Genomic DNA, 22,701 nt, shown 5'->3' with positions numbered 1-22,701 from the left:
ATTATTGGAATCATTGTGATATTTTTCAATTTTCATAGTTGGCAAGACTGTCCACACATTTACAACTGACTAAGTATTGAAAACATAACGTTACTTTTCTCTGCCTTTTATTTGAGGGTGTTTTAGGACATTTCCCACTAAGTTTGTGTTGTTTTGTACTATTTTGTGTTGTTTTCGGTAATTAGTGAGTTTGTTTCGTTTAATTCCATCATGGATATTTCGCCTAGGAAGCGTGAAAAGATTATCATGTTAAGTAAACACACTTCTTTGTCACAAAGAGAAATCGCAAGAACATATGGAGTGAGTCAGGGCGTAGTAAGCAAGATTTTGAAGCGTAAACGAGAAACGGGATGAATGTATGTGAAAAGGTTAGGAAAATGAGGAAGAAAGAGAAACAGCACCAGCAGATGAAAGATTTTTACTTCGAAGGAGCAAATTGGACCCAAGAAAAACAAGCCAAGAGCTCCAACAAGATCTAGCACCATATGTGTAGTTATTCATGATTCAACTGTTCGTAAAACACTTTTTGAGAATGGTAGAAGGGCAATTCGTCCACAGAAAATCAACTAACTGAAAAAATAAAGAAACAAAGGCTATTGTGGGCCAAAAAATACTCTAATTGGACTGTAGACAACTGAAGAAAAGTCCTATTTATAGATAAAATGATAAAGAGAAAACTCACTTTATAGTTCAGGGACAGCGGTCAAAATTCGTCAGGAAGTCTGACAATGAAAACCTTACACCATCTCATATTGATCAAATCATAAAACATGCAGTCAAAAAAATGTTGTGGGAATGTTTTCCATACATGGGGATTGGATCTTTGGTACCAATCAAAGGCATGACGAACAGCCAAAAATACAAATCCATGTTGGAAGAGCGTTTGACAGAACTCCAAAAATGTCAGTCCCAAAGAGGAGCGATTCTTCAAGAGGACTCTGCTCCCTGTCACAAGTCAAAGCAAATGAAGGAATTCTTCAAAAATAAGAATATTAATGTTTTAGATTGGCCCACTAATTCGCCAGACCTCAACCCCATTGAAAATTTAAGGGCCATTTACAAAGCTAGACAGCGCAAAATCGACTGTACTACAAAAATAAAAATGATACAAGCAGTCATTCAGGTTTGGTTTCGAGATGAAAGGATATCTGGGAACTGAAAGAAGCTTGTTGAATCTCTGCCAAAACAGGTAAAAGCAGTAATTGTAGCCAAAGGGGGACATGTTTTCTAGTAAATGATGTAAAGTTTACCTTTATAGTTTTGTCAAAATATAATTTTTTTCTAAATAAATTGTGTTTTCATTAAAACCGCTCGATTCCATTAATTCGCACAGTACTGTATTTTTGTATATTGTACATTTCATACATCAATATTGAAGAAATGTGGAACTGTATGTAAACAGTATATGTGAAGCCACTTCTTAGGAATGTAAAAAATATGATGAACATAATAAATGCACAGGTAGAATGACCGCTTTAGAAACGACTTTTTGATTCAAAATTCAAATGATTTTCAGCCTTAACAAAAGTAAAGTTTTACTTAAAATTAAATTCTTGATCTACTTGAGCCTCCTGTTTTAATGTCAAATAGTTTTCGAACAAAGTAAATTTGAATACATGTTGTTGCTAGAATGACAATAATTTGAATAATTGACCACCTTATTACATATGAATTGTTATCCTTTAGTAAATTAAAGTCCCAAGCTTCCCGTGCTCTTGAATGATGTTGATATTGTAGCATGTTGTTGATATTCATTTCAACTTGAACAATAGTTGAGGTAAAATTCTCCATATTCATATTAAGAGATTCTATTTCTTTTGTGTATGATTCCCATAAATCATACCGTACCACGGTCATGTAAATGTTAACCAATTTCCCTGCAAATCTTGAAAATTGATTATCAATACATACTGAGTAATATCCTCCTACTGACTGCTGATCTTGATATTCACTACTTGCCTGCCATTGGTATGGATGAACTATTTGTCCATTAGGATGTCTAACTAAAAATAAAATAAATATTTCAATTATTTTATTATTTATAGCAAATAGCTAGATTATCACAAATAATAATAACAGTACCTATAATAGAATAAGAAAAAATATAGAGAAAATGATTGAAAAGTTGACAAGGACACAAACAATTAAATATTATAATAACCGATGAGCATAAAAGACAAATGCAATATGGAATCCAAGTCACAATGCAAAAAATAACGAACGCTTTAACTTGTCGAGTTTTCCTTGTCCCTCTACAGAAGACTTTACTTTTCTTAAGAAAAAGTAAAGTGTTTACTTAAAGAAAGGGAAAAGTAAAGGCTCTCTTTACTTTTCCCTTTCTTTTTGTACCAAATTCTGTCTATTTCCGTTGTATGTTTCAATTCCAAATTATTTTTTTATCTAAATATTCCCCATGCTAGATGTCCCAAAGCTGCAAGGTGACCATACTTGAACCTGAGTTTTCTTTTTTTCTTTTAATCCCCAATATCCCTTCCAGGCAAAGTATTGTTACAAATTTATAAACCGAAATTTAATAGCACATAAATTGGACCTTTGAAGTGTATTCAACGCAACTACAAAACATTTACAAACAATCATTTACTGCGTAACTTCAGATTGTCGTTATAGACTATTTCGCATCATCATTGGAGATAGCCCACAACCATCCAATCATGCAGATGGTCCAGGAAAATTTTAGAACAAACGATGCGAAACTTGAAAAGGTTTCTAGTTAAATTTTACAATGATTTTAAGAAGACTGATGACAAATTCATAGAAGTTTCTAAAATGATCGAAGCAATTTCCAAAATGCATGAGGAAAAATTGAACAAGTTTATAGAAAATTTGATAAAATATAGAAAAATGTAGATGGTCTAATGCAATAAATTCATGTCTAATACTAAAAGAAGTACTCCATAGGAGATTGAAATTGCCACTGTTTCATAGTAAGTATTTTCGTCCACATATCTCATACAATTTGACAATGTTACAAAAGCTAACAGAAGAAAAAAGAATGTTTGCTTGACTGATTTTAAGAGGTGATTGATTCCTTAGGTCCAAGAGAAATGTTATTAGATTTTATTCAATCGCCTGGAAAAACACTATGGAGAAGCACTTCTTGAATAAGTATATAGAGCACAACTGTGTCCTAGGATCCACCATGTAAGCAAGGACTTCAGCAATTTGAGGCTGTAGGTTGTGTTATGATGTTGTCTTAACCAGAAGCAATGGAAAAGAGAGAGAGAGAGAGAGAGAGAGAGAGGGGAGAGAGAGAGAGAAATATTTTTGGGATCTTTTTTTATTTGATTCCCAAAACTTGGGAGGGTTTTGAGTATATGTTTATAGTCAGAGAATGATCTTGAATTCTATGGTTAAATATTATTAGTTGTGTTTTAGTGAGATTTATTATTAATCGCCATTTATTGGCCTAAGATATTGTGTCATTCACCTGTCTTTGTATTAAGTTAATTGAAGTTAATAAATTTTTGCCAAAACAGATCACTGACTCATCCGCAAATTGTAACAAGTTACTATTGGTTAGTTCATTTTCCTATATGGCACTGCAGTAGAGGTTATACAATAGAGAAAACAGCCACTTGTTGCATTGAAAATTATTGAGAATCTGTTCCATTAATTTTAACTATACACCTGCATCTAAATATCACCAATAGCAGCGACTTGTTATTGATTTGAACCACAAAATGCTAATCAAATTTCATAGGCCATTGATTTCGAACAAACAGAGAAGACGAACAAAAAGGTGAACATCTAGAAAAATTGGTTCAGAAAATAATTAATGAAACAATACCAAAGAAAAATCAGCCCACAAGGGAGGGAAATTACAAAGAAATCAATAAAGAGGTCTAAAAAACTAGAGAGATTATAAGACTTTGATTATGACAGTAGTAGAAAACTTTCAATTAAATGATGATGCCCTTTCAAGAAGGTATACGCAGTACAAATTGTAGCCACTGTCCAAAATTAGAGGAAAGACTTTCCAGTGCCTGGCAAACCAACAGAACACATGCATAGTTTCAGGCAATTAGACCAAGAAGACAACAATGCAAGATTATTTTGTGTCTATTCAGCTTAAAGAAAGTGAAATCTCACAGTTAACTTGATTATAAAAACCTAATAATAAATGGTTACATGGAAATCGAATACAATACAAGGCGGTTGGATAGAAGATACATACCAAAGGTCTCTTATTTTGTTATCAGATGAATGGTGAATGAACTAATCAGAGCATGTATCAGTAAAAAACCTAGAAATCAAGAGATCCAAAGATAATGAAGTTGAGTAATAAATGATAAAAGTATTGTTTTAGTTTGATTTAAAGTTTTTTTAATGCAATTGTACACCAAGTAAATTTGTTTTAATGTAGCAGTTAGAGACAAAATAGTTATTTTAAGGCTGATAATAACTCCCCTTGTGTCACTACTCACTGACCATGACAATTTCCAGACTTGAACCTAATTTAGTATGTTAGGATACCGGATACCCTTAAAAAGATGTGATATTAAACATATGGGCATGTTTTTAAATTAAAACTAATTTCATCATTCTTGGTACTCACCTGCAAATCCTGCCATACCATCTCCTCCTCTAACAACCTGAAAACTTACATAGAAGGTAGCTCCTGGGTTAACATATTGAAAGTAACAATCTTCCTTTCCAGGATTTATATAAACTTTATAATCCATAGCAACAGCTGGTAGATTTTCATACCATGGTGGTGTAGCTTGTTGGACTGAATATTGGAGAAAACATAAGATGACAAAAGATATTTCTAAAAGTAACGTGGCACTAAGACCCATTTTTAAATTTTGACTGAATTAGATTGTGGGTTAGGATAAGCTGGATAAATTTACTTTCACTTTCATAATATAAATAAAATATTTTGATTTTATAAAAAGTCTTTTAGTATGTTATTATTATTATTATTATTAATTTAAAATTCTGTAGTAGTAAACTATTTATTATATTATATATCATTTGCTTTTATATATTTATTTGAAAATTTATTTGTATATTGTATAAAATTTGAAAGACGTGTCAGTAAACAAAAACCGGAAATGTGAAGGCCACTTTTCTTTCCACATCGCAGAACATAAAAATATTAAGATCACAGCACATCACAGTCACATTTAAGAAAAATCAGCTCTGTTCTGTTCTGATGTTCTGAGCAACCATGATATTTATCGTTTTATCGTAAGTAGCCCTATAACAGAAATATTATTTAGTGACAGACAACGTTTAATTTGATTTGACAGCGTAGTTCAGTTAAATGTCGTTTAACGGTTTTTATTTGTTTAAAAAAACATTCGATCAAATATTAAACTTGTAAATGAAAAAAAGATATTATTAAAATTACATTGCCATTGAATACTATTAAAAATGGGAATGCCAAATAGTAAATTTGGTAAAGAGATTCCAAAAGAAGAATTACATGAGGGAAGTGTACCATCTACTCCAATATTAACTCCTAAAACGATAATGGACAAAGAGTGGGATCCCCGATCACCAAGTTTAAACATAGCGAGAACTCCATTAGAGGTAAATCTTAAATTTGTTCCTATAAGTACTTTGAAAATTTTCGTTCAATATTTTATAGTACCTTGTTTTGTATTATACTTTTTTATAGTACCCTTGTTTTTAACTATAAAACTGGCTCACAAAGTTATCTGATAGAATTAGGAAGTTAAGATATTATTTTTGGTTTTGTATTGTTGCGTATTTATGGGTAAAATGAAGGAGTTGCTTTGTATCTGCTATGGAAATACAAGGACATACTGGAAGGACAAAATTATACTAAAGCTTTTATATATTTTATACTATAATTACTTATTTACATCACCTTTCATTGCCGACTAAAACCTAATTAATTTTTAGGTATTGTCAGCTGCTGCAGAGAAACTAAATTGTGAAAATGAAACACCCATAAGAAATAAAAACTGTATTCAAGATATTGATCCTAGATCTCCAACAACTGATTTTACACGAACACCGATAGTATTGGAAAGTGGTTATGATTCATCAAAAAAAATTTATAACAAACATTTGAACAAAGTACGCTTATCAGAAATGGCTCAAACTAGTCCTAATACTGCATTTAATAAAAAATCTGCAATACCGCCCAAATTACTAGAAAGCAGCCCAATTCAAAGAAAGTCAGAGGCTTATAAGAGGCGTTCATTGGTAGGTTTGTTAGAAACTAATGTAGATTTCACTGAGACTGATTTAGACAAAGTATTACAAGATAAATGTAAGGTTGAAGAAAATCCTCAAAATACTAGAATTGATGAGAATAAAAAAGAAGTTTGCAATGAAAAGTTAGACGATAAATTGAAAGTAGATAATGAAGATGATGGTTTACAACAATTATCTTTGAATGAAGTTGACAAAAATGATGAAGACACTAAAGTAATATCTGATGAAACTGAAGAAGATATTGAAAATGATGGTAAACATAATAACATAGTTGATACGGACAACAAATGTGATGATGGAATCATATATGAAGAACATATATTTGAGAGAACTAAGATGCACATTTTACGTAGTCCTAAATCAGCCCCTTGTTCTCCAATAAAAGTTTTTAAACTCAAAGAGATAAAGTCAGAACCAGTAACACCTCCCCTTGTAGATTTAACAGCAGACATCAAAGAATTAGATAAGAAATTAACAAATCTTATATATGAAGATAACGACCTTGTAGTATGTCCAAGAATTGTACAGTTACGTGAAAATAAAGACAGGCCCGCCTTAAAAAGTTGTAACGGTAATGAAACAAGGGTCAAATCTGTACAAAACCTTAAAGTTAGTGACAAACCTAGAAGATCTGATTATGCTGTTAGTAAGATACCTGTGTTTAGGGAAAAGAAGGGGATTAGAGCAAGAAATGATGTTCAATGCGAAAATACACCTCCAAGAAACATGGAGAAGAAAGCAATTAAAAATAAAAAAAGTGACTGGGATAACAAAGATACTACATTGTATTTATAAAATTGTAAATAGATTAGATTAGTTATATTTCTTGCCAAACATTTATTTGTTATTTTCAGATACTGATAAAAAATACTCTGGTAATTCTTAGAATCTGAGTTGTATGCTCTTATGCAAACAATTATATTCTATTAAATTGCATATTTGTTGTTAGTTTTTTTTAATGACTTATATTGTTTAGTTTATATAAAATATTTCAGTCTTTCTCTCTATCATGCTTGTGTTTATTTGAGGCAAAAATAAATACCTGGTACAATGCACTATTAGTTCTGTAAGTTTTTGTATATGTATATTTTAACATGTCATTGTACCACCATAGAATGAGAAAAATACTAAAATATATAAAGACTAATTACTGGATTTTCATATCATATTTAGAGGATATTACCATGGCATTTTAAGCTATGATAAACTATGTATCATAAATTACTGAAGGGTATTTTAAATATCTCTATACATATGTAATAGAATTCCAAAAGTTAAAATAACATCAAAGTAGAGACATTATTGTACAGACTAATAAGACATTCTGCTTTCTAGAAAAAGCTTCCAACTTGTAACCAATCTTCTTATTTATGTACTATCTGTTTTTAGGAGATTGGTAATTATAACATTACTTTCACTTTTGATACTGCAGCCTGCTCTGAACTGGTGACCTGCACTACATTTATAGTACTTTATCAAATAATCATTTAAAAAGGAAATTAACTTTCTACCCAAGCTCCTCTCTCCTTGTATTATCACATGTAGCAACAAATACTTATCTCCCCTCATCACATGATCCAGACATTACAACTTTCTTAGATCTAGACAATATTACTCTGTCCATTCAACTTATTTTTAATTTATTCTGCAGTTCCACATATCAAATGCTTCTAGTCAGGCACTAATTTCCTTCTATAAGGTCGAGACCATCCATTTCATAGCAGCACAGAAAACATGTAGAAGCATAATATTTATGCTTTCAATTGTAAAACTCATGTTATAGTAAAGTATTTTGTGTTTTGTAATTGATAAATTTCTTCTTTTCAACATTAAATGTTAGTCCACTTTTCTCACAACATCTACTATCTGGTCCAGTATTTGTAAGTCTTGTATAGTCTCAGTCACTAGCATATTCTTTATTTCCGCAATTGATATTTGATTTTTTTTTAATATGTTAATAATAATTAGAAAGAAACAAATGCATTATTGGAATTGATGAAACAGAGTATTTGATTAAATAAATCAATCTAATGCCTCTCTTGTATCATCACTAATCCCATACTGAGTAATATATTGTTACAGTTTTCTGAAACCTCTTGAATGTATATTATTTAGCATTTATTATTATTTTTTTTTTTTTGGTAATGTAGTAAATGTTATTTCTGTTATAATTTAATTGTTTCTGTTGGAATTCTGTCAGGTCCATTTCTTTATGGGATTTTGCTAAATATATTACATTTAACAAAATTTATGGTAAAATTAATAAATCTTGTTATTCTTTATTGATGGTATATCCTTAATGAAGTTTAAATAATAGTACTCTTGTGTTTAAACAATTTGTGATCTATGGTTTAAAATTTTATTTTTTAGTACCAAACAAACAAAAACCTATAAAAGTAGGTTCCATTTTTTTCATTATTCAATAATCACAAAATATAGTCTGAGTATCATCTTAGAACAAATAAAGATGAATACCTTACACTAATATTTTAATCCCTAGTGCTAAATAAGACTAAGTTTTACCAGTAAGTATTATCACTGAGACAATCACTGTTTGATTTGACTTGTAGTAGTATTAGTATAAAAATTGTGGTTGGCAGTTTGTATTTGACAAACTGCTGCAATTGCAGTTAACCATAATATAAGTTTGTAAAATATGTGCAAATCTTTAATAAATCGGATTAAAAATTCTATTTCTGATGTTTACTATTGTTAAACGCCTATCTTTGTTTTAAAAACCACTGATCTACTTCTTTTTTAAGTTCTTCCAGCATTAAGATGTTTTACTGTGTGTGTCAGCCAAAATTCGCCTGAGTGGGAAGTTCTCATTCTCGACACATTTCCTAATGGCTAATAGGCAACATCCTATGTGTATTTAGGAACTCGAACAGGTGTGAATATGGTATTGCCAAATAAAAACCTGCAGATCAACAGAATATGGCAGGGCTGCAGCTGTGTCATTAAATGTAGATTTATTGATTAAATATGACACACATTCAAAAACTCATTCTCTTTGCCTTTTCTAATTACAGTTCTCCATAAATTTGATCTTAGGTCATACTAATATCATGACATGTCTTGCCTAAGCGTTTTCTCCAGGTCTTTCTCTCTTATTCCTCCCAGAAACATGCAAATCACCAATTCTTGGTATTAATGTCTCAACATTGAACATATCCGAACCATCTTAACTCCACTCAAGTCCACAGAATTTTCCTTTCAGTTTCAATGGAATCTTTCTGTTGCATAACACCACTCGCTTCCTTCATATAGATTTACTACATGCAGCTCCATCTATTCCTCCATTACTTTATAATATTTTGAGCAGCTAGGTACTTAAAACTATTACTGATCACAATCTTTTCAGTGTCCAAAGTTATAATTTTATATGTAGTAACTCGATCTTTAAATAAACATTCCAAATAGATACTCTGTTTTTGTTCTATTGTTTAAACTTTTTTCCTTAGGAGCTTCTCTCCACTGTTCCATTTTTTTTTCTAAATTCTTTCAGTATTTCCAACTAATAATACATCATCAGCATACATTATGCACCAGGAATGCTACGATGTAGTTTCCTTGTAATCTGCTCTAGCACTAATGAGAATAAATAAGGATTCACATGAAATTTATCAGTGCTTCTCACACATGTTCTAACACTCACAGAGTAGTTTGTGCATTGTTGTACATCTCAATTGTTTTTATAAACAGGTACTAATATACTACTACTCCATTCGCCTGGTATTGGCCAACTTATTCCTGTCTATCCTAAAGCTGTCCATACTTCCCTAGGGATGTCATCTGGTCTAACTGCTTTACCTTTCTTTATTTTTTGAAGACTTGAAAAACTTCCTTCTTTGATATTTTAGTGAACATTGCTGTTACTGCCTTCATTAGCTCAACTGGTTTTCTGTCAACTTCTTTATTTAAAAACTGACAATTGAAGAACTATATTCAATCTATTTTCTTGCCACTGTTTATTCGTGGCAATAGTTTTCCCTTTTCCTTTATTTTTTCTTGAACTCCGTTTAACCACCACCAGATCTCCTTATTTTCAAACTTATTTCCTGAGGGTTTCCAAGTATTTAAATAGCAGTATCTCCTTGATCAATGGTCTTTGATGATGATATGGTGTCAGTAGAGGAGAACAAAGAAGTGTTGGAGGAGAAGTGGACGGGTTGGAGAAGGTCTATTGAAGAGGGAGGACATAAGGTTAGCAGGTCGAAAACTGAGTACCTATATGTAGTTGGGAGGAACAGGAATGGTTTGTGACGTCGAATTACTCATGGAAAAACTATAACGAGTCTTCTTCTTATGGTGCCGTGCACCTATAGTGCGTTGGCGAATTATCTTAAGGTCAGACGTCTGTCTTTTGCGGCATGCAAAAGTTCGCCAGTATTAGTTACGCCTGTCCAGTTCTTTATATTTCGCAGCCACGACATTTGTTTGCGACCTACTCCTCTCTTGCCCTCAATCTTTCCTTGGATAATTAGTTGGGGGATTGCGTATTTTTCCCCTCTCAGGATATGGCCCAGGTATCCAATCTTTCGTGCCTTGATCAAGCTGAGCAATTCTCTCTCAGTATTTGCTCTTCTTAGGACTTCCTCGTTTCTCACCCTATCTGTCCATGGTATGCGGAACATTCTTCGCAAGGTCCACATTTCGAAGGCTTCCATTGCCTACTTGTTAATGGAAGATATTTTCAACGTCCATGTCTCCATGCCGTATAACAATATGGACCATACATAGCACTTAACCATTCTGTAACGGAGATTGAAGGAAAGATTGCGGTTACAAAGTAGCGGTTTAAATTTAAGAAAAGCTTGTCTTGCTTGTTCGGTACGACATTTTATTTCTTGTTGAGGATCCCATTGGTCATTCACCATCATTCCCAAGTATTTGAATGTTTTCACTTGCTCGATTGGAGCATTATCTACGTGCAGTTGTACTCTGAAAAATGCGCCCTTTCTTATTGTCATGCATTTTGTTTTTCCAGCATTTATCTTCAGGCCATATGTTTTTCCTGTGGTGTTTATTTTATTTAGTATCAACTGCATATCATGTTCGTTATCTGTGATTATTGCGGTGTCGTCAGCGTAACGAATGTTATTTATCGGGTATAGTACATCCACTAATAATTTTCCAACATAAACATGTCTTATTCTGGTATCAAAGAGACCGCCTTTCAAATCAAGGTTGTCAGACATATTTCCTAAAATTCCTAAGGTTATATTTAAAAAATATTCTCTATTTTCTATTCGTTATTATTCAATTGCTAGTCAACGAACGACACTCTTAAAAAATAATATGAACTTATTCTCAAAAATATATATATAAATTAATTAACTAGGTACTAATATTTCCATGGACTCTTCACTAATGAATTAAAGCAACCGTGAACTTTGTATATATTACTTATATTCTAAGTAATTTTCGAATATTGGCAACATTGTAGTCTGGAGAGAATTTGAACGTTCGACGTTGCCCTGTTGGTGAATTTAGCGGTAATACTTTTATAGATATAATGATCGACTTTTAAGAAATCAGACAACTTTTAAGAATCCAAGTTCTCAAAAACGGTTTCAAGAATTGTATTATTTTTTTCCAAATTTCATTGATTTTATACCTTACCTGGAAACATGAAAAATTGCAGATATATTAATAATGGTATTAAGGTTATATTCACTAATTTTAAACTCATGCATTATGGCAACAGCGCGAAGCGCAAACCAATAAATTCTAATGAACACCTGTTGTCTGCTATGCGATACCCTAAAATATTTCCTATTGCAGAGGCGGGGGCTTATAAGGTATAGGTAATATAAGTTATAAGTAATATTATATTTTTCTAGGATGGCATTTTTTAAGATGCATCAACTTCTGTGTTATCAATAAATAATGACAATTATGTTAATGACAGCTCTGAATTAAAAAATAAAGATTTGCACGTACAATCCCAAAGAATAGTTTTAAATATGTATGAGTGTTTGAAAAAAGAAAATATTGGGATGGCTGATAATGCAATTGTTTCGAGAATTCATGTATTAAAAAAATCGGGTATAAGACGATATATACAATTATTAAATTAGGCACAGTTACAGATCATTCCTTAAAACGAAAGCGACCAAATAAAAAATTGGGTAGGATTGACACTGCTGCAAAAGACGTTATTCAGCGAACAGTTTACAATTTTACAGGCACACTGACGATTCTTTTCAGTCCTTCTAATTAATTTCTTTACAGCTATCGCGATGCATCTTGAACACTAGTATTCATTATTATACAGTGTGTCGCATTTAAGATGAAGACAACTCTATATATCAGCTACTAAAATACATACAGATTTGACATTTTGCACAGTCATACATGTTGTTAGTGCACATTTTTTTAAGATAGTCATCTGAAATTTAAATTTTAAACGCGGCTTACTGCGAATCCACAAACAGGGTAAATTTTCGATATTTTGCTTCGCGTTAGAGAAATCGGAAAAACTTATTTGGAAAAGTTGTTCCACTTATTGTAAACGCACATACCAAATTTCATGACAAAATTCGCAATTTTAGTTTTTCAGTATTATTTGTAATCTCGATCCTAAATCTACAATTGGCTGTCTAAAGATGCATCTCGGGACAGCCAACTGTCCGTTTTAGAATCCTGACTACAATTGAAGAGCTTATTTCCAAAGTGTCTTACATCCATATAATGAAATCCATGAAATTACAGATTTTCATACAAATTTAACATACAAATTATACAATTTTACAATTTTCATATGCACTTTTAAATGGTAAATAAGAAGTTGTTTTGGTACATATAACTTTATTCTAGACTTGAAGAAATCTATAAAGTTTAAAAAAAGAAAATTTAAAAAATCGAAATTTTGGATTTAAGACACTGGAAATAAGCTCTTCAATTAATGAAAAAAGTAAAAGTGCGAATTTTGACATAAAACTTTGTTATGTGGGGTTAAAATAATATTTGGAACATCTTTTCCAAATAACTTTTTCAGATATCTCTAACTCGAAGCAAAATATTGAAGATTCACCCTGTTTGTGCATTAACAGTAGGCCGTGTTTAAAAATTAAATTTCAGTTGACTATCTTAATTGCTGGATAGACAATGTTTTAAAATTTTCTGACAGTATGAGCCATTATTTACAGATAATTGTAAAAAAATATTATGGTTTATGTAAAAACTAAATAATAAGTCCAATATTCTTATAAATCACTAAAATTAACAAGCTTTAATTTGAAAGAATTAATTTGTTATTTATTCGGTGTTGTGAGCCCGCTCCCATTTGAAAAAAAAACTGATTCTGTCCTTTGAAGAGTCCTATTCAAAAATGCCCCGTTTAAACAAATCGAAGGTTGAAGGGTGCCGGACATTTTTGCCGGAAACAATTCAAATTCAAAAGATCACCTTTTTCTGCTACGGAAAATATTGCTCCGATTTCTCACCAAAATCAATGTTGATACTTTAGTTTAGATACTCTTGAATCTCAAAAATACTCATTTACATATTTTTCAAGCCTCGAAAATGCATATTAGGTATCGCATTTTTCGGATTTTAAATCGCTTATATCTCCAAAACTATTAACTTTTGAGAAAAATGACATAGATCTTATTTAGAGTCACCCAAAAACCTAAAAAATATTTTTTGGAGCACAAAAGGTGATATTTTGAATTTGTTTAAAAAATTGTTTAAACAATTTCTGCCCAAAAATTGAGAAATTTTCCTGAATATAATTATGTAAAAATTAATAAAAATTATATGATTTTTCTTGAAATATGCGTTTGATAACTGATCCCTTTTCTTAATTTCCACGCCAATGGTCGGCATCGACATCAAAGAACCTCAAAAGCCGACGCTTGGCAAATTGACAATGGAAAAAGTATACCCGTTGACCTTTATACCACAATCAGTGCCTTCAAGTGCCTCTGCAAAAACATTCTCCACATAGAGGTTGAACAGCATAGGAGACAAAATACACCCCTGTCGCACCCCTCGTAAAATTTCGAATTCCTCTGTGTTTGTTGATTTGTTCAGCCTCACACGTGCCTTTTGATTCCAATAGAGATTCTGGATAACTCTTATATCTTTCTCATCAATATCAGCATTGTGTAGCATTTTTATTATTTCATAGGTTAGTAGTTGGCAGACGAAGGATAATCTGTCCAGATTTTAGCTAGTTCTTCCTGGGTATGTACGTAGTCGCCTTGATCATTTTTCAGGTTTGTCTCGTGGTGTTTCTTGTATATATTCGAAATTTCTTTAACCTTTTTGTGTAGTCCAAAGCTGTCCCCCTTTTCTTGTAGTGATTCTAATTCTTCACAACGCTCTTTCATCCAGATTTCCTTTGCGGTTTTGATTTTTGCTCTTATCGTACGTTGAGTTTCATTGTATTTACGTTGGTTCTGATGTATTTTGTACTGTCGGCGCTGCTCCATTAGCTCAAGTATCTCTTCCGTCATCCACTCGTTTTTGTGATTTCTTTTTATTTTACTTGCGATTGATTCATCCGCATTGGCTACAGCCATTTTTATTTTCTCGCAGGTTTCCTCTATGCAATTTACTTGTATATTTCTCAGGTTCTCGTTGATGTGGTTGCCGTATGTAGTTCTAAGCTCTTCATCATATAACGAGTAGGAGAATTTAAATACCTTGACTCCTACATAACAGAAAATGGGACACTAGATCGAGAAATTGCCCACAGGATATAGTCGGCTTAACCGAAAGCGGAATTTACTAAAACCAATAGGTTTCTTAGAAAAATACAAAAAAGTTAGAGATTCACTAGGAGGGGAAAAGTATGTCACGCTTCCCAGTGTGGTCATGTACATAAATTTATTACTCGACTACCTCGATAAAATATATTAGAAATTAATACTGGCCAAAACCATGACGAGGAATTCAATTTGAAAAACTCTTTTATAGCAGCAAGAAATAAGATTATCAAATACTACAATAAAACAAATTGGGTGTACTGTATGTCTGTAGCAATCGGTCCTCGCTACAAATTGAAAGCTTTCAATTTCTCGGAATGGGGCCGTTCCTTGAAGCAATAAACAGAGAAAAAACATACATATATATATATATATATATATATATATATATATATATATATATATATATATATATATATATTGAAATAAGCACTTTTTTGTTCAAGTGCGGCTTGTCACTCTATTATATATACAGCGTGTCTATATAAGTAAGTGGGCTCCGAATGGGACTTTTTTATTTTAAATTTTATGAAAAAAATTATTAAGTCAAGACCTTAAAGACAAACTGTATTGTTCTGCGGTATTTTTAGACATTTCTCAAGCATTTCATAAGGTCTGGCATACTAGCCTCCTCTATAAAATTAGAAAACTTCTCTCTGTTAACCATTTTCTGATTCTCAAATCCTATCTACAAAACCGACAATTCTTCGTGACTCAGCTGAAGAATATTGTAGCGTCCATCCAGTCCAGGTTGGAGTTCCTCAGGGACTCAGATAACAGATATTTTTCCAAATGCGTTAAAAAAACATTGTTATCTAGAAAATTAAAACAATTTATATCAAGGTCTATCAACATATTTGATCGTCTGCTTCCAAAAATATTGGAACATATTTCATCTAATAATCTAATACCAAATCATTAATTTGACTTTAGGGAAAAACAAAACACAATTCAGCACTGCCGCAGAATAGTTTGATAAGGTCTGTCACCAAACTGCACATTTTTTAATTATAAAACGTATTTTCCAAAATTATTTTTAAAAATCTTCGTTATCTACAAAACTAAAATAATTAGGTTAAAGGTTTAAAAAAAACATTGTTATCTAGAATATTAAAACAATTTATCTCAAAGGTGTATCAAAATATTTGAGCGTCTACTTCTAAAAAGATTTGAATATATTAGGTATTTCATCTAATGGTCCAATATAAAATCATCAATTTGGCTTATAGACTAAGAGCCAGTTAGGTCACCGTGACCTTTTCAATTCTGATGGGTGCACCCGATTTTTTTATGTATTTTTGGATGCTGATTTCAAATTTAGAAGGTGGATTTCGATTCGAGTGGTAAAAAAATTGTTATAAATAATTTAATTGTTTATAAGGCTCTAGCTCGTAAACTAATAGCTAGAAAATTTCTTTTCAAATTAATTTGTTCCTTTGAAAAAATAAAGAAAATGTCGTTTACCAAACTTTAATCCAATAATTAGAACTCGAGATATTATAAGTTGCACTAATTAACAGTAATGATAAAAGAACTCAAAAGGAACATTTTGAGCTTGGGAAAATATTCGTAAGTTTATTTTTGGTCAAGATATCGATATTTTATATCGCGCTTTGAGCTACAAACTTATCTGTACAAAACTGTCTGCGTAGTGTAATGGGTGGCTATTTAGCTTCAATTTCAATAATAGTAATAGGAGTAGATTTTAAGTAACCAAGACATAGCCTCAAACATTTATTCTTTTGGATTTCAATTTTAGTAAGATGTCCTGTTGACGCAGACCCATGTAAATGACAACTATAGTCGAAAATTGGTCGAATCATTGAGCGATAGAATAGCAATGCAATATTCGGGTCAGCTCCCCAACTGGTTTTACAAAATGCTCTAAGGATATTCATGGAGATTTCCGATTTTTTTTATAATAGAATGAATTTGATCCTTCCATAACAGTTTACGATCCAAATATGTGCCTAGATACTTTATACAATTTTTGATTGGAAATTCTATTTTTCCTAATTTGAAGTTACCTTGAGGAGTTTGGCGTTTTTTTTAAAAAAAAACAAATTTCAGTCTTTGTAGTTGATATTTATAAGCCTAAAGAATGGTAATAATTTTGTATACAATCTAGTGTAGATTTGAGTTGACGCCTACAAATGTCTAGAGTAGTATGGGAGGTATACAACACAACACCATCTGCAAACTGTAATATATTAGAGTGTGGAGGTACTATCTGTTCTATATTGTACAATGAAAAGAGAAGTGGACTTAAAATACTACCCTGTGGTATACCTATATTCGTTAGCCTTGGCGCTAAAAGTTTCTCATTTATTTTCAAGTATATCTATCTATTCTTGTACAAGGATATAATGAAATCTGAAATTTTAACTGACATTCCAAGATATAACAATTTCGTATGTAGAATATATAAATTTATGTTATCAAATGCAGAGGTTACATCTATAAATGCTGTTGATTCTTGATTTGTGAAATTGACCTGAACAGAGGAAACTAGTGAAGTGAGAGCATCTTTTGTAGACCTGGATTTCTGGAAGCCATATTGAGATTTGGAAAGGATATCTTCGGATTCAAGCCGATCTTTGATTAATCTCTCTAGAGTTTTTAGTATACAAGAACTTAAAGATATAAGTCTGTAAGACTCAACGTTGTTATCTGGCTTTCCTGGCTTCTTTATAGGCAATACAATATAGTCCTTCCATGTTTTTGGGAATTAAATTTTCATTTTGCCATATGTTGTTAAAAATTTGTAATAATAGGGGAAGGGCGGGCAAGATGGCATACTTAGTTTATTTTCTATATATCTGTGACATAAATAGAGATAAATCATTCCTTTTGATGTATAATGATAGCCAGGTCATTTTTCTACTATTCTAAGTAACAAAAAATCACTCATACAAAGAGATTTATTTAAAAAAAAATCAAAATCAAAATGTAACAAAAAACCATTTTGCCCGCCCAGTGCGGCAAAATGGCATACACATAAACAATAGTGTTAAATACAAAAATAATTATAAATTTTTATTTTTACGAAGAAAAAAAATTGAAATTAAACATTTTAGTTCATACAAAGTTCGCAAATAAATTGTTTTGCTTTTTTGGGAAGTCCAGCACATTCTGAATGTGACCAGTTTTGGCAAATTTGGCATCATAACCATCCTTCATTAGATTTGGACCTACTAAACATATCATTGCAGTAAATGCAAGCGCAGTCCTCTTGTTCATCATCATCAATACTAAAGGGTTCTTCTTCATCACTTGATATATTGTTCAGTATTGGTCTGGTCACAATATTTCTCTTGCCTTTTCTCTTCGACTGATGTCTATCTTTGTTCACAATGCGTCTTCCATCACTTAAATCATTGACTATTTTTCTTTTCACGACGTCCCCTTTTCTGCTTTTTATTTCTTGTGCTTTTTTTTCATTTTCTTTTTCGCAGAGATATTTCAGGAAGGGGCTCTCGGTTAATACATCTTGGTATTGACCAGATTTACGTTTGGTAGATTTTCTTACATTACTCTGAGGTACCGGTGCCAATTTCATCAGGATTCCTTCAATAGATTCATCTTTAGAACCAGATGCCGAAGGTTCTTGGACATCATGATGATCGTAAGTTGCAGCGTGAGGAACATTAACATCAGCAGGTAAAGATGTAGAAGCAATGTCAGGTTTATTATTAGAACCAGGCACATCCTCAGGCACATCTGTACTAGGCACTAGGCAAAAATGCATGCTCCGGAAAAATGTCACGATTTATAGGTGATATTCCTGTGGCCCGAAAACCATTTATTGCGATTTCAATATTTGCTGTTTTCTCATATGCTTTCTGGAAGAGACTGGACACTTGATATATGGTTATTGCACGACCAGGATTTTCTCTGAGCCAATGAGTAACAGCTTGATTATAATAGTTATGGAGTGTTCCGAAAAAGGCAACATCCAATGGCTGAAGGCGGTCCGTGCAGTGTGCCGGCAGGCAAAGTAATACCACTGAATTCTGTTTAGCTAATTCTAAAGCTTCGTAGCTTTTATGGCTGGAGTGTCCGTCTAAAATTAATAATGCTTTCTGCGCAGGATTCGGCCTGACATGGTCAATGAAATGTTGCATCCACCTTATGAACAAATTTTCGGTCATGTATCCTGATTCATTATGCAATTTTAATATTCCTACAGGTGCGCCGTCATATAAAAGTGGGTTAGATCTTTTTCGGGGGAAAATTATTGATGGTGGTACGTAAGTTCCTCCAGAACACACTACAACTGTTGTGTGTACACCCCTTTCTGCGCTCGTGATAGAGCCCACTTGTTTTTTTCCTTTTTGAGCAAAGACTTTTGGCGGAACTTGGACGGTGGTCAAGGCTGATTCGTCCATGTTGAATATCATGGTATTTTGAATTTTGTGTTCTTCAACAACTTCTTCTAACTTATCAAAAAATTTATTTACCTGAGGCTTATTGAATGCCTCGGCCCGTGCAAGAGACGTAGCTTCTGGAAGACGTAATGGTAATTGCGGATTTCGTTGGCGAAAACCATGCAACCATCCTTTGCCAGCCATCTTGGTCACCTTATTGAACGGATGATTAATCTTCATTTTCTCTGCAATGCTATAGGCTAGCTTGCATAAGTCTGCTCTTGTCACGCCAAAAAAACCGGGATTCAAGATACAGAATGTGGGCAACTATTGCAGTCTCCATATCTTCATTTAAAACTGTTGCCAGGGAGCCCAAATGTTTTTTTGCTTCAATGGCAATTTTATTTTTATTACCTGCTCGACGTCGTAGTGTTGAGAACGGTACATGAAATGTATTGCTTGCTTTAAGCCAACCCATTTCGGAATTTCGGACTGCCTCCAAAGCTCTTTGCATGTCTTCCTCACTGTTAGACTTCCTTTTATATGAATAAACCATCTGCAAAAAAAACTGAATACGTACCTTAACCTAAAAAACAGACGGGCAAAATGGCATAGTATGTTATTTTGCCCGCCATAATGCTATGCCATTTTGCCCGTTTTGTATTTGCCGACTACTGATAGTTGAAAAAAATTAATAATGGAAATAAACACAATTTTTATTTAAGGTCACATGCAGCGTATAAAACATAATTACCAAAAAGTGAATTCAAAAAACTCTATAACCTTAATTTAATAAATTATTGAATAAAACTTACATTGACGCATCGAACTCGACCAGCACTTATTCACAAATACACCAATCTCGTGGCCGGCCGTTAAATTAGGTGCACGAGACTTAATGTGGACAGTGTTGCCACTGTTTATAATAAGTATCCAGAATTGCGGTGACGTAGAATCGTTAGCTTGACTACGAGAACAAAAAACCATTTTGCCCGCCTATGCCATTTTACCCGCCCTTCCCCTAATGATTTGTATTCTGTGGGTAAAAAATATAACATAGAGTATGATATACAGTCCATCCCTGGAGACGAACTATTATTTTGTTTGAGTCCATAATTTAATTCCCACAATTCAAATGGTTTTTCTAGATTGGAGTATTCTCTGGAACGGTGACTGTAGCTTCGTTTATTTGATTTGGTACCCAAGGAGGTGAAATTTTAAAGTAAAAATCTTCTATCCATGCAGCTTCGTAGTTTATCGGGAGTTTATTGGACTGCAATTTTTTATATTCAATTAAATTATGAATATTGGGATTTGTTTTATAACGTCTATACATATGCTGTTTTACGGTTATTTACAGCTGCTTCGCAATTATTATCCCACCATGGTTTCGGAATCTTTGCTGTAGGATATCTTTTATTTTTTGATACTTTTGCAATTTTAGATTCCATCTTTTTTGTGTATTGTTAACAGGAGGTGTTGCTGGTTTGGAATGTTCTGATCGGAAAAAATCCTACCGTTGGGTTTTCGAGGATGGTTTGTTAAGAGTTTTAAACTTAGTATATACTGCTTCATGATCAGATACTCCTGCATTAACAATTGTAGAGCATACATCAAGGGGTGAGAAATCTGAGGCGATATAATCAATTATGGTAGATGTTGTTTTAGTAATTCTTGTAGGAGAATTAACGTGCATTGCGAAACCATACGATTCGGATATATTGACCAAGGATAATTGAGTAGCACAAGCAACAGCGTAATTAATATTTAAATCACCGCATAGAATTTTTCTGCAAGCTTTTTACATGCAAGTCAGAAAAACAATGAGTGGAGTGACTGTAGTGGCAATTAATTGGATCTCTGTCGCATGGCGACAGACAAAATCACTAGTGTTGTTATAAAAAGTTACCAGAAAAGTTGCAACTTGTATGCAAAAATTATTAAATGAAAAATTTGTACTAAATTAAAAGATTACGAAATTTAAAAACTTTTGGTTATATTATATATATTATTAATCACCTTTATACATCAAATACTATTTAAAATTTTTTAAATACTTACTACATTTATAAAACAAAGTGATACTTGCATGTTATGGATTAAATGAATCGTAGTTTTTCATGTTTTTTGTTCATTTTTGTTCATTCATGAGCGGTTCATATTGTTGCGAACCGATATTGCGCCTCAGAGTACTGTAGTGAATTTATTTAACTGCTATGTCTTTATTTAATTTATAATGTCTTTATTAATTTATTATATTGTTCTTATCTTAATTCATTAAAAAGCACGATAATTTATATCAATTTATTTAACGAATAATACATAATTTATATAGGCGAACGTAACAATTAAAATCGCGAGCTCGTCTTCAAAATTAATTAACCCTCTTCATAACAAAATTCCTCTATAAATATAAAGTCCTGTTATTCGAGAATGAAAACAGCTATTTCTCGAAACACATCGAATAGACTGCTGTTTTGGCGAAAGGCCTATGATGAGTCATTTCCACGACTCGATACTTCCAAGCGGGACCAAAAAAACCAGTCTGGGGTCTAGATCCTTCGCCGAAATTTCTACAACAAAAACAGAATTAGTCATAATATATTTACAGTTATTTTAGGCCATGATATTTATCGTAACAGTACGCTTTCAAAATACATATCGATATATTGGCTAAAAATAAACCTAGGGAGGGACATTTTACCAAAGTGTTCCTTTTAAGTTCTTCTATCATTACTGCCAATTTAAGTATAACATCTTTAAAAACAAATTAATTTACAATTTTTTAAAGAAAACTACAACTTCAAACGGGTATAACTTGAATACAAATAAAGATAAAATAATTTAACCAATTTTGTTCGGAACTATATAAATTAGGCTTTAAAATGAAACTATGTAAACCTCATTCGCATTCGTAGAAGCCGAGTTACGATCGAAAAATAATTTTAATTATTGGATTAAAGTTTGGTAAACGCCATTTTCTTTGTTTTTTTTTTCAAGGAACAAGTATGATTTGAAAAAAAATTTCTAGCTCTTTTAGTTTACGAGCTAGATCTTTTAAAAGAATTAAATGATTTATAACAATTTTTTGACCACTCGGATCGAAATCCACCCTCGAAATTCGTAATCAGCAGCCAAAAATATATATAAAAAAAAACTTGAGTGGAACCATCAGAATCGAAAAGGCCACAGTGGTCTTTAGCTGGCTTCTAGACTATTTAGAGAAAAACATAAGGCAATTCAGCAGTGCCCTAGAATAGTTTGATAAGGTCTGTCATCAACCTGCACATTTTTTTATTAAAAAGCGTATTTTCCAAAATTATTTAAAAAAATTATCGTTATCTACAAAACTAAATTAATTAGGTTAAAGGCTAAAGGTTAAAAAGTGCTGATGTATAGGTTTATAA

The 22,701-nt window shown here is 32.3% G+C and overlaps 2 protein-coding genes across 2 annotated transcripts; one reads left to right on the top strand and one right to left on the bottom strand.

Annotated features, from left to right (window-relative positions):
• loj (p24 family member logjam) lies at window positions 1-5,073 on the bottom strand. The gene is made up of 2 exons (XM_072532829.1): window positions 4,577-5,073; window positions 1-2,003 (listed from the first exon to the last, which is right to left on the bottom strand). Exons 1-2 carry the CDS (start codon window positions 4,815-4,817, stop codon window positions 1,546-1,548), a joined length of 699 nt encoding a protein of 232 aa, XP_072388930.1. The 5' UTR covers window positions 4,818-5,073; the 3' UTR covers window positions 1-1,545.
• A 162-nt stretch (window positions 5,074-5,235) lies between these two features.
• Window positions 5,236-8,903, top strand: LOC140441872 (uncharacterized). Its single transcript, XM_072532828.1, has 2 exons — window positions 5,236-5,556; window positions 5,893-8,903. Exons 1-2 carry the CDS (start codon window positions 5,398-5,400, stop codon window positions 7,003-7,005), a joined length of 1,272 nt encoding a protein of 423 aa, XP_072388929.1. The 5' UTR covers window positions 5,236-5,397; the 3' UTR covers window positions 7,006-8,903.
• Window positions 8,904-22,701: the final 13,798 nt, after the last annotated feature.

This window comes from Diabrotica undecimpunctata, chromosome 5 (assembly GCF_040954645.1).
Source record: "Diabrotica undecimpunctata isolate CICGRU chromosome 5, icDiaUnde3, whole genome shotgun sequence".
NCBI lineage: Eukaryota > Metazoa > Arthropoda > Insecta > Coleoptera > Chrysomelidae > Diabrotica > Diabrotica undecimpunctata.
Note: the sequence above shows the minus strand (reverse complement) of the source record. Positions and strands in the feature narration are given on the sequence as shown.

Bases quoted from the DNA above. Each gene is read 5' to 3' on its own strand.
- loj (XM_072532829.1), bottom strand. From the start codon at position 4,817: ATGGGTCTTAGTGCCACGTTACTTTTAGAAATATCTTTTGTCATCTTA. The intron at 2,004-4,576 runs GTGAGTACCAAG...TTTTATTTTTAG, and splicing joins TGGTATGGCAGGATTTGCAG to TTAGACATCCTAATGGACAA.
- LOC140441872 (XM_072532828.1), top strand. From the start codon at position 5,398: ATGGGAATGCCAAATAGTAAATTTGGTAAAGAGATTCCAAAAGAAGAA. The intron at 5,557-5,892 runs GTAAATCTTAAA...ATTAATTTTTAG, and splicing joins TAGCGAGAACTCCATTAGAG to GTATTGTCAGCTGCTGCAGA.